Source organism: Anarrhichthys ocellatus, unplaced genomic scaffold (assembly GCF_004355925.1).
Source record: "Anarrhichthys ocellatus isolate YVR2014 unplaced genomic scaffold, GSC_Weel_1.0 scaffold12, whole genome shotgun sequence".
NCBI lineage: Eukaryota > Metazoa > Chordata > Actinopteri > Perciformes > Anarhichadidae > Anarrhichthys > Anarrhichthys ocellatus.
The window spans coordinates 8,489,205-8,501,444 of record NW_022280042.1 but is presented as its reverse complement, the minus strand read 5'-3'; the positions used below and the strand labels follow the sequence as shown (position 1 = coordinate 8,501,444).

General features: G+C 44.4%; 1 protein-coding gene across 4 annotated transcripts in view; it reads right to left on the bottom strand.

Moving 5' to 3' along the window:
• LOC116386305 (nck-associated protein 5-like) overlaps positions 1-12,240 on the bottom strand; it is a 112,421-nt gene that overhangs the window by 44,253 nt on the left and 55,928 nt on the right. For 3 of the 4 annotated variants that reach the window (XM_031852400.1, XM_031852399.1, XM_031852401.1), the window contains 2 exons: positions 9,686-9,749; positions 1,023-1,156 (listed from right to left, as the gene is read on the bottom strand). In XM_031852400.1, coding sequence (XP_031708260.1) covers positions 1,023-1,156; positions 9,686-9,749 — 198 coding nt within the window. Of the gene's footprint in view, positions 1-1,022; positions 1,157-9,685; positions 9,750-11,217; positions 11,535-12,240 lie in introns of those variants that run through there. The other variant, XM_031852402.1, reaches the window with a different exon arrangement.

The following is a 12,240-nucleotide window of genomic DNA, read 5'->3' as shown; positions in this document are numbered from 1 at the left end:
TGAAATGTGCGATACATCTTTGGAATGGCTCTTAAGTATTTGATTCTTCCCCTGGCGGTGACTCTGCTCTCATCTGCACTACGGCACTGGGACCATTAAAATAACCAGGATGTTCTCCACCAACTTAATGAGAAGATAAGCAGTTAATGTGAAATCCTCTGGACTCTTTTTTTTTTTTTTAAAGCACTGAATGCCTATCGCCTAATTAAGGCATCAACGCGGCTCCAACTCTTGATTCGCCGGCCCTCTCTGTCACACATCAGCAGCTGCGAGATGGAGGAGCAGCTCATGCATTAGAGGTTACTGAAGTTATGACAGGAGCATTGTTTGAGCACTTCACGCTTTAGGAGTTCTCCCTTTTTGAAGAGAACGCAATGCATCAACCCATCGTTTGCTGACGACAAGGGGAAGTGACTTGGAGAAATATCACTGACGTACTCAGACGAAATGGCAAGAACAAAGAAATGAGGAAATGGCAAGGGCAAGAACGCCATATTGATTCTTAGGTTATTAAGACAAAGCGGTGAATCCAGGAAACTGCTGCCAAAAGTCAATGACTTTTATTGAAAAGAGATGGAAAGTTTTTGCGTGGTCCAAATGTTTATTAGATCCATATTTTTGGTGCATTTGGACTTTATTTACTAGCTGAAGGTAGAGAGATGACAGGACATGTGAGGAGAGAGAGAGATGGGGAGAGCTGTGATGTAGCTTTTATCTCGCTTCTAGCTAGTGATATTCATTATCATGACTCATTCCATGGCCTGAAAGCAATGTTTCATTCTAATTGTCTGGAACGGTGTTTTAAAATGCTTGTACATGTATAGTACTTGAGTAGATCAACCTACACAGGGTCACAGAGGGCTGGATCCTATCCCAGCATATAATGGATGACATGATCAAGTCTGCTACGTCCACTGATTTTGATTAATAGTTATCCATGTACGAGTAGGAAAACAGGATTTAATGCTCACTGCAGTTCTTCAATAACGTCAAATGCGCTCTCTGCTTTCAGGCTCTTTTACCTGGAGAATTGCTGCTGCAGTGAAACCATCTGCGCCTGTCCCAGCTCTGACTCCTCCGTCACTTCCCGGAGACGTTTCTCGCTCTCCAGTCGCAGGCGTCGCTCTTCCTCTAGCTCGTGGATCAGCTTTTCTCGCTGTGGACACACAAAAAAAGAAAAAAAAGATCTGTCAGTGGTGTGTGGCCTAAAGGCTCAAAAGAACATCCCGAAGTCATATGTTTATGGTGCTGGAGCGAAAGCCCCTGAATCCCTACAAGCTCCAGGGATGTCATTGTTGCTGCTGACCCTCCTTGGAGAAGGGAAGTGAAAACAGAATATTTCAACTTCATGATCATCAAAAAAACAATCGCTGATGAAAAAAAGTACCCAAACATCTTTCTTCTGTCGGACATCCAACACAGGTCATCCGGTTCTTCCTCGTGCTTCAGGCGTGAGAGAAAATAAAAGAATAAGGGCATGATGACATTTAAGCAGCCAGACCGGCATTACTTCCACAGTTTGTTGTTACTTTGAAATGTTCTTAACGAACCTTCCCTTTCCTCTGTTGCTACGACAGAAAGTTCACACTAAATGTCAAACAACATCAGCTTGGTGTTGCACACTTCAATCTTTCTCTGCGCTCTCACTTCTCATTTCATTTCATTGCTGTGCTTCCACCTTAACTATTACCATAACTATTGATAACTATAACTACGGATTGAATTCTGAATCTAGAGCTCGTTAGTGAGAGGCAGCTCATAGAACTGAAGATTTAATGATTTCATTCCTTTCTACATACTTCTTCAGCTCATTTAAGTGCTCTTAAGTGTTATGGATGTTTTCTCTGGAGCCTTGTTTGGTGCGAGTTAACCCCATTATCCTCAGGAGGATCTTCCAACGTCTGTGGTGTGCAAGGTCTCCACAGATCACCATATCGTCTGCCCATTTTCACCAGAGACCATTCCAAAATAGAAGTGCTCTTTTCAGTTTTTAATTGGACGCTTCTCCGTCTGATGGCCTCAGCCACCTGCTACCAAACGAGAGAAACGTCCTCGCCTCAAACCCAACTTCAAAGACAGTGGCTCTGTTGGGGAAGATTTGGCATTGGGAGTTTTTCAGCGACACAATTGCGGAGGAACTTTGAGCGATCGCTAACAGCAAGGCTGAGGATTTTAGCTGACATTCAGTTATTCTCAGAGCCGCTACACAGAGCATCTCCTGCTGCTGAATATTACAACGCAATGGGTTTAAGTGATGAACAATCTGTCACCAGCTTGTCAGGTATATCAGCTGAAAATATAAGATTTAAAATAACTGGAAATTGGTTCTAGGTGTAAGAGAGTAAGGGATTGCTGGGGGAAAAAATTAAAAAGTTGATTATTTTGCAAAATAAGATGCAGTTATTGCTGAATAAGAGATTTGGATTTGAGGTGCACATTCTCCAGCTATACATTTAGGAGCCTGACAGTCGTTGGTAAAAGATAATCATTATCTGACTTGAAAGGTGAAATCAGTAACTGCTCAGAAAGTCTGTCCGGTGTGTAAACAAAGTCTGTGATGACTTTTCAGTCGGTTATACAGAATTTAAATGTTTTTTTCTAGCCTTGGAGCTCATCTTTAGGTCCGTGGTAAGCACCAACAAAGCTGTGTGATTATTCAGTGTACGGCTGCAGATGCTGAAGTGCTTTTTCACACAAAAGCATTATGGGGACATCTAGTGGCGTGAAAGGACGAGGGACACTGATTGGAATATAGACAGAACATCCTCATGATGTTTGTCTTTTTGCTCAGTGGATCATTAAAATGTGCTGCCATGATTTTAAACTACATCATCAAATTAAACTGCAAAGAAAAATACCAAAACAACTGGAAAGCCTTTAAATCACCGAACATTTTAAAACATTTTGACCATACTGCCTGGAATACAACCAATAAACAATCATATTTCATTACAATACATTGCTCCTTGGCAGGAATTCTGTCACAAAAGCAGATTATATTTGGGTGAATCGGTCCAGGAGAGAGAATATTAAACCCAAGTCACCATTAAAACCAGCTCTGGTTCTCACTGGGGCTATAAATCCGTGGCTACTATGTGAAGCGGCTCTTTACACAACAGGGGGGCTCTCCCTGTCAGGAGTAATGGCAGCTGTAAATCCAGACGTACAGAGGCATAAAGTAGTACATCCCCCTACCAAGAGCTGGACCTATATATCTGGACCAAAACCAACCACTTTTTGGCTCTTCTTCACCTTCTCTCTTTATGGAAAAATGGGCCAAGAGATGAAAAAAGGCAGCTCGTAAACGCAGACAGCATTATGTAAGCATATTACTAATATATACTTCCACGCAGAGACTTTTTCCTCAAGCCATAAGGGTGGAAATGTGTTTTTAATGATACAAACAAGCATTAAAAGCTGTTAATTACAAGAGAAACCTCCAGCATCCAGTAGTTTAGCTGGTTCTCCTCTCAATGCAAACAAGCACAAAGAGTTTTTATTTGCGGCATCGCACATATTATTGTGTACAGTATTGTTCAGCGAGTTGGCATAGATTCTCACAAAAGCACGGTAGCTTTAGTCCTGATTCTTAAGCCCACATGAACTAACGCCCCGGCATAAAGCACCGACCACTATGTCGGCTGACAGAGTCTTGCCAACGGCTATAACAAGACAGGATGTAAGGTCTACGTTGGAGTAAAAGCCCTCTATTGCTTTTGTTCAATATATAATATTGGCAATTTAACAAGACCTAAGGCCATTAAATCAAACATTACCATATCTTTATGTGGCCAGAAAACCCTACCAATACATTACAATTCTTCTTGGTTGAAATGTTTATTGTCTACACCAACTTCATGACTTGTTCTTCGTGCGGTAAAGAACATGCTAATTGAAAGCATATTCTTTCATAAGCCTTACAAATACAACACGCCTTTAGCAAGGCCCTGGGAAGATATCTCAAAGTCAACACTGAGATGGGATGTGATGAACACATGCTTTGCAACTTTCTGTGAGAACGTTTACTTTAGTTAAGCCGGAGACTGAGGAGATAATCCTCTCACTTTGCCGTCTGTCCAGGCCTCGGCTGGAGGAGATGCACTGCCCTGTTTCTCCTGTGGAGGGCAACATGTTACTGGAGTAAAACTGGCAGCTGCAGCGCTAACAAAGCAGCTCTAACAAACAATACAATGGTTGGAGAAAAAAAAAAAAAGCAATATCAAATGGAATAGGCTAAGTAATCCATAAAAATGTCCCGGGCAGGGTTTTACACCGCTCTACTGAGCCATATATCTGAAACAAGCCCAGGTTGGGCGTTTCAGGATTATATTTGACCTCTGTCACAAGCGAGGCTGCTTTCATTTCCTGGTTGATGACAAAAATGTACCCATCTAGATATGACTTTGAATTTATCACCACCATGTAAAGCTGGAGACTGAATGGACTGCAGGAAGCTATTGATTTCAATGCACCACATGTATTGAAATAAAAGAGAAACCGTGTTATATTGTAACATCCACTTGGTTATATTGCTTCCTCTCTCTTACTTCTATATCGACATATGTCTACGATTGTATTAGTGCAGTGGAGCCCAGAATAAACCTCGCCTCTGTAATTGGACAGCATTAGATGGTAATGGTATTCATCCGAGCTGAATTACTAGAAGACTCAAACCCCCCACGATACCCTCCAAGATCCACAGAAGACTCTAAATTAATTAGAGGCCTCTGCCTCTCCCTGTTGTGCCTGCAATGCTGTCTCCCATGAAAGAGGAGCTGCAGTTATCAGGTTAAGTGCATGTGTACAGTATGCGTGGCCATCACTGTGGCTCTGATTCTGTCTGTTGTCCATCTGCAACTGTATAGTGTCCATGCAGGGTTTGGGGTACAGTTCAGGGGGCTCAATAATCTCTTCATTACACAGAAACCCCCTGCTGTTGGAGCTCTTTGCCTAATCAAAGGGCCGGGAGCGGATCTCTGGCTCGCTGCTAAAGCAAACATGAGGGACACAATACGCCGCGCAGGTTCTTTATTCATAAATAAAACATACCACTCGGCTGTTTGTTTGCATGTGGGTGTGGGTGTGTGTGTGTGTGTGTGTGTGTGTATCCTCGTCAGCAACTCAAATGAAAGTGTAACGTGAGGAGGATTTGGCCACATGGCACACATATGTGATACCAGGTCAGATACGCTAAAGACAAACCAAAGTGAAGAGATAAAAAAGTGCCACTCAAAGCACTTTCAGGTTATGATATTAGCTATGGTCTACTGGAACATTTGCTTTCCGAGATGACTTGTTATAGAAACAAAACAGTGTTTTATTCACTAGAAATCCGTGTCCCCCAGGGCTCCATCAATTCAATTATCATGGAGAGCCACTAGAGTGTACCTCTTCTCTCTCAGACAGCCGCAGGCACTATAGCAAATACAACACACACCCCAGGAATATGCTAAATCATATGTGAGGCCCATTTATCATTGCCAAGGGAGCTCCCCCACCCAACCCACGCACTCAGAGTCATTCAGTCACACGCTCTGGAGAGTGGGTGAAAGGGACGGTGTGGAGATGCGATTTGGGCCTGGCTGTCAGCGCTCGTCACCCGGTGAATGTGCCGAGCGCTGGGGGGACCCCATCTCGGCCGTCGCCACTGTCCGTGGCTGATAAGGCCAATCTGCAGAGACAGCACCTGAGTCCCCCCTCTGGTCCCCAGACCTCCACGCTGTCACACACCCTCCAAACAGCTGTCAGAAACACTCTATGAAGGTCCCTCAGTGCTGGATCTCCATGAGGACCGGAGTCTTTTAAAGCTGGGAGCCCCTCCAAACCTTTCTTTATCTGCTGGAAGCACACTACAAAAGATCTTTAAGGTGCTTTTTAATGGTAGTTTAAACACTAATAAATCATTGTCAAACGGACCATGATATGGTCTAATTATCACTAACTAATTACACCATGGTTGTGCCAAGTGATAGCCCCAACTCTTACAGTATCTGCCAAACAATTGTTGTCCCAGTGTGGCTTCCCTGCCTGTTCAACTAGGAGAGCTTTGGCTCAGTTTGCACAGGAACAACATCTGTTGTCTTTGAGTTATATGCTGTACAGCGATCCAGACCAGTTCTTGTAAAGATTTGACCCAGTTGAGGAGACGATGCAGTGAAGATGCCAGTTCTCTGATATTTACTTGAAACAGTGTTAATTAATGGCTTATTAAAGAGGGCATTCAGTCTTTAAACAAGTACATTTTCCTTGATGCGATGTTAGAAACTATGTCACATGAATCTTGCAGACTGCAGCACAGAAGAAATCTGCTTTCAGCGGATTGCCATCTTGGCTCCAGGGCCTATTTTAGCATACTGTGCCACTCGCTCCCACTTTATATTCATAAATGCAGCAGCTCCATTCTTATCTTTACTTCTACATGAAACACTCTGGAGAAATCAGATTTTTAAATAAGCAAGTTACACAATTAAGAAAGGTTCAAGCCAAAAACCTTTCCCCTCATCGTTCTTATGCTTCACTCAGCCTTGAACAAATCAAACACCGTAATCAACCCAAATGTCCCGGGAAATAATTGTGTGTGTGCGCGACTCATATCTGTTTAAGCTCAGATATCAGTGAGCGTCCGCAAAACCCAAAGAAAAATAAAGTCTCTCACAGCGAGATTTTCTCGTTGTTTAGACAGCCGTTTCCAGCGGTCGTAATCTAGCAGTTTTAAATGCAGAGCCCAGCCCCCTCAGCGGTGCAGTCACTGCTGCCTTTACGAGCCTGCATGTGCACTTCTGTTTTCTCCCCGACAGGAAACCCGGCATCCTGCTCCTGACGGACTTGGATTGCACTTCAGAGTGGCATCAAATAAGAGTGGGAGACAGAGAGCAGCCCTGCCCTGTACCACGCCTCTGGGTTGGGGTGTGAGGAATTTCAGAGAAAACCTACAGCAGCGATGAGGCTGTGAATGAGCGGTTTCACTCCAGACAGACAGGGCAGGCTTGTTGGAAAGAAACCGAGGCCCTCACAGAATAAACCGTGACCTGTGCTCTATCAAACACCTAACGGGAAGTCCACTGTTTTTCTTGTATGAGTTTTAAAGATGGCGCTCTGCGGAGCACGCCGAAAGCACCATGCCCGAGCCCTCATATAAAGTTCAAGGAACAAACGGCGGTCTAAGAGACACAGATCTGGCACTTGTTAGACCATATCACTTCGAACTAATAACAAATGCATCTTGTGTGGCCATGTTTGTGGTGAAATACTCTGCAGATTCACACCTTGTGAACTTAAACACTGATTGCCCGGAGAACTATTCAAATGGGGATTCTCCCAAATGCTAAACAACAAGAGTGTTGTAATTTTGCACTCCTTTGCACTAAAAACATACGCTCCTCAGTAAACTGTGTTGTTAATGCGGTTTCGTTTACACTCACGTCTGTATAACTGTGCAAGCAAGACCTGAGGTTTACAACTGTAGCAGTGTGTGCAAGCGCCTTGCGCAATCATAAAGATGCCTCGAACATTCTTTTGCAACACAAAGCACTAGTAATGGTTCGGCAGAACACGTCCCCGCGGAGCTCCTCAGCAGAAGCAGCAATGGGTGGCTCTGTCGTTTTCTGTGTCTCTGATCGCGTTACACAGAAGACACTAATGGATGTAGAGAGGAAAGACCAAGGCAGGGAACAGAGGCTGTTAAAGAGGGGCATCAGATACCAAGGAGGGGGTAGCGCCACTTCAAAAGTCTGTGGCTGTTTTAATCCGTCTCTCTCTAGGTTAGCCCCTTGGCAGGCGAAGATGGGGGTTGGGGAAGCGAGTGGGCATAGAAGTGGGCGTCAGGGTGTGGGGGTCTGCGGGGCACAGGCTGTGGCTGGTGATCAGTTCCCACTGCACACCGCCAGCACTTTGACAATTATCTCCTTGATGCAGCAGTCTCTCTTTCATTTCTATTGAAGAACCGTGCCTGAGCGCCGAAGCCTCCCAGGAATGCCAGAGAGAGAGTGCAAGAGAGACTCCGACGGGGATAATCCCAATTTCAAATGGAGCTTTGTGATATCCCCCTCCTCCCTTTCTTCCTCCATCCACCCCCCCTCACCCTCCTCCTGTCTGGCACAGATAACTCATCCCTCTCTCTCTCCGCACTGTGCATGCGCAAACAGCAGTCCACACACGCCTCTAAAGTAATAATTAGCATGTCAGCCACTACTTGCGTGAGTCTGAGAGCTGGGCCTTCACAGAGTCTCACAGCGCAGTGAATTATATATTTTTCTCAAGTCTACGTCGATGCCAGAGGATGCAAGGTAAGTGTTGACACAGTGAGGTGTGGACACAAACTGAATTATATTATATACACTCAGGTACCAAAGAGAAGAAAAAAGTGAAGCACAAATGCTACGAGTTGAAGGTGAAAAGATGTTTTGGGCTTGTGGTCTATCATCTTTTCCTTGGTCTGGATGAGGTGAACCACACAGGGGTGAAAAGTGACCTGAACTGATCAGTTTAGTCAGGTTTATTCCTACAATCCATCATTCTGGATACAACTCCCAAATGACTCCGACGGTCACGCATTCCATTCATCTGCAGTATATCTACCTAGTGTGGAAATCAATACGGCACCTTCTTGTTTCCCATAGACGTACATTACAGTGATGACAGTAGTGGAAGAGTCACCAGAAGGTCAGGGAGGCGGGGAAAAGGAGGACCATCACTTGACTTATTTTCCCTGAATTAGTCCATTGTATTCAATGTTTACATTGATGAACTGATGCAAAACTAAAGTCAATTTTCCACATGAAGAAACGTTCGCATAGTAGATTTGCTTCTTCATCACCTCATAACATATCTCTGTGTCAAAACTAAGTTCAAGTCTCCATGACGGCAGGAATCTACCATGCTGAAGAGCCCTTGAGCACTCTTGAGTATCTGACCCTGTGATCTGACCTCCTGACTGTGGGGAGAGGCGAGCAGAGAAAACAAGCGCTCCTCCTTCAGGGAACAATAGAGAATCACACGAAACAGTGTTAGAGTCTCACAGCGCACCAGCCCTTGTGTGCTGTTGCTTCAGGCCTGCTGCCATAAAGAGAGTCAGAGGCGTCACTGGGGTGCAGTCAAACAGCTGGGCCTGCGGTTGGAGCCTCTGCTCGGAGGCTGCAATCAGCTGAGCTCCACTCTGCTTCATCGTGTGGTTCACTTTCTGACCTCCCTACTGTACAGTACGCACACGTTCAAAGACAAAGACAAATAAATATAGGCACTTCTTGTACACACACACACACATCGGTAGATCTCCACCTCCTGAATTCTTTCCCCCGTTTACAAGAACTGAAACCACAGTATCAGCAATTTCCAGTAAAGCTTAGCAAAATGCAGTTTTGACCGTTTAAGCCCCAGCTGAGGCTTTAGAACGTAACACAACCTGACCATGCATCGGAGTACCTGTTCTTCCTGCAGAATGCCTGGAATTGATCCTGCTCTTTAGTATTGAACCAAATGGCTGAAAAATAACTGCTTATGCCCTTATTTCTGCAGGATAGTCCTCTTCAAGATCAAGAGAGGAAGTGTTGAGACACCAAAGATTGACTTTGGCCGATGTGACGGCCCGGCACAGCTTGACAGTGTGTGTGGGTGTGTGTGAAGTGAGCACACTGTGGCTTTTTTGGCATTGCGCAGATTATAGAGGAGCAGTTCCACTGTACTTTACCATTGTTCCTTCGCTCTTGCTCCGTGCGACTTCCCTCTGCAGGCGAGCCACGGCCAGCTTTTCCCTAAAGGAGAAGAAGGAAAAGAGAAAATAAGAGTGAGTCAACGGGTGATCTTTGTTTGGTGGGTGACACAGGCAGGATTGACACAAATACTTTTTTCATTTCAGTGGCACTTATATTTTTGAGTTTTGTTTCTGTTCTCAAAAATGTCATTCTAGTCGAGGGGAAAACAAGCCTCGTCTTTGTCTGTCTTCTGCTTAACAGGAGAATCCTCACAAGCCTGCCAGAAAATCAGCAGACACACACACACACACACACACACACACACACACACACACACACACACACACACACACACACGGGGTCGTCCGCTTACCACGCAAAACAGAGAGCTTGCAGTTCTGTCTGGACAAAAATAGCTCAGAGGAAACAAAAAGCAGGGCATCCTCGCGCCAGACCTTACACGCTGACACACACTCATAACAGACTCACACACACACACACACACACGTGTGAACCAGGCAAAACAAAGAAATAGACTGTGCACGTCCAATCCGTTTCCCACGTGAGGGCATTCCAGACTTTAATGGGATAAATCTTGGCACACTAGCACAGATAATAAAGAGCCCTGTTTCATGGCCCCTCCTGAGGTATCACAACTGAAAACACAAGTGAGACACTGCTCCAGGACAAACCAGCCTGCATCTGACAGTCAGAGATGAGACCGTTTGTTGAAAGCTTGTCATTCTGCAAGTGTCTGAAAGTACAACAGATGTGTTGAGGAGGAAAAAGCCTCCTCTGGCAGAGTAACGTTTGCTCGAATCTTTACAATCAGCTGCTTAAAGACCAGAACATCATTATTTCTAAAGTCAAATTCTGCATTAGCATTCATAAAGATGTAAATATGGTGCTCTAAATGTCAACACATTGTTTTGACACAAGGGGCACATGATGTCCGCCGATTATCCCCCTTACATACATGGCATTAGGTATGCATGAATGAATGAATGCATTCATTAGCCAATATTTAAGATAAGATGAGACATGCTTTGTTGCCCCTAAAGAATGTTTGTTGCTCACATACTGCTTCCAAAAAACAAATATGAGGTACAAATATTCCAACAAAAAATACAAAAAAAAATCGACCACAAAAAAGAATAAAAGTCAATAAAGTATGTAGAAATGATAAAACAGAAAAGTTACAGTATAAAATCTAGACATCTACAGTGTATGACAGGAAAACTAGGATGGAAGTTTATACGTTTGTTGTCAAAGTATTGTTCCAGACTTTCTGTGCTCACAAGAATACATCACACACACAAAGCCCCCTAATATGCGACCACGGGACCTAATAAAGGAGTGTATACAGCAGACAGCCACAAGTAATCACAATCACCTGCACATTTTTCACATTTCTTCACTGGAGCAGACTCCCAAACCCCTTGTCAACCTCCCCCAACCCCCAAAATAACTCATGACTAACATCTCCTCCGCGCCTTTGACAAGACATCATTGTTTCTGAGTGGCTTACCTGTCTCAGAAAAACCCCTGGTGATTAAGAGGCAGCTGGGGATGTTTGGTTGATGGATGAATCCACTGTCTGGACTGAAGAAAGCGTTCCGAGCTATAACTAACTGCTGGTGGAAGCCATTCCCACTGCCACGCTCATGGGACCAGACTGAATTAGGCAAAGCCGAGCCTGGCACGCCAAATGTGAAACAACCGGTGTGGTGGTGACAAATCCGAGAGGAAGTCAAGCAAGGCTGCAAGACATGGGGTGTGTGTTTTGGGTGTGTGTTTGGGTGTGTGTGTGTGTCTACATTTGGGCTCGTGTAAGAAGTTTGTGTGTTTGTGCATTCATAAATGTGGGTGTGGGAACATACATTCATTAAAGTCAAGGTGTTGTTCATGTGTTTGTGACCACTCGTAAATATGTCAGTATGTGTGTGTGTGTGTGTGTGTGTGTGTGTGTGTGTGTGTGAGTGAGAGAATGTGTATGACGGCATGCTCCACACCTGAGACTGACTAATACAGTCATGTTCCAGTTACACAATGTGTCTCTACCTATTACGACACACTGCATGTTTCAAACCATTACACTACCTGGAGAAGAAAAATGGGTAATGGAGGAGGCGGGGGGGGTCTGGATCGTCTCACTGCAGATATTGTTTTGCTTAGCAGGACCCGCCTGGCATTCCTCCAGTCTGTGTTATGGCTGAGCGTCAGCCCTGTAAGGGGTTAAGTTTCAGGCCACTTATGTACAGGCATGTTCCAGGAGCAACGGAGCATGAGCCAACTGAGCGCGGAGAAAATCATCGCCAAATATAGAGCAATTTGACATTGTGTTAAATATAATTATAGTAACTGGCACAAGTGGTAGTCAAAACGGTCTTCTAGTATAAGATGCTCACCAGAGACATTTGCCTCCAGTTGGCGCTGATGTGGAATAATGTGACATTTGAACATATAAAAGTCATCTGTATTCTGTATTAGATGTTTAGAGCAATATATTCTGCTTTGAGTTGTAAATTTGCATCGAGATGTTTCACCAATA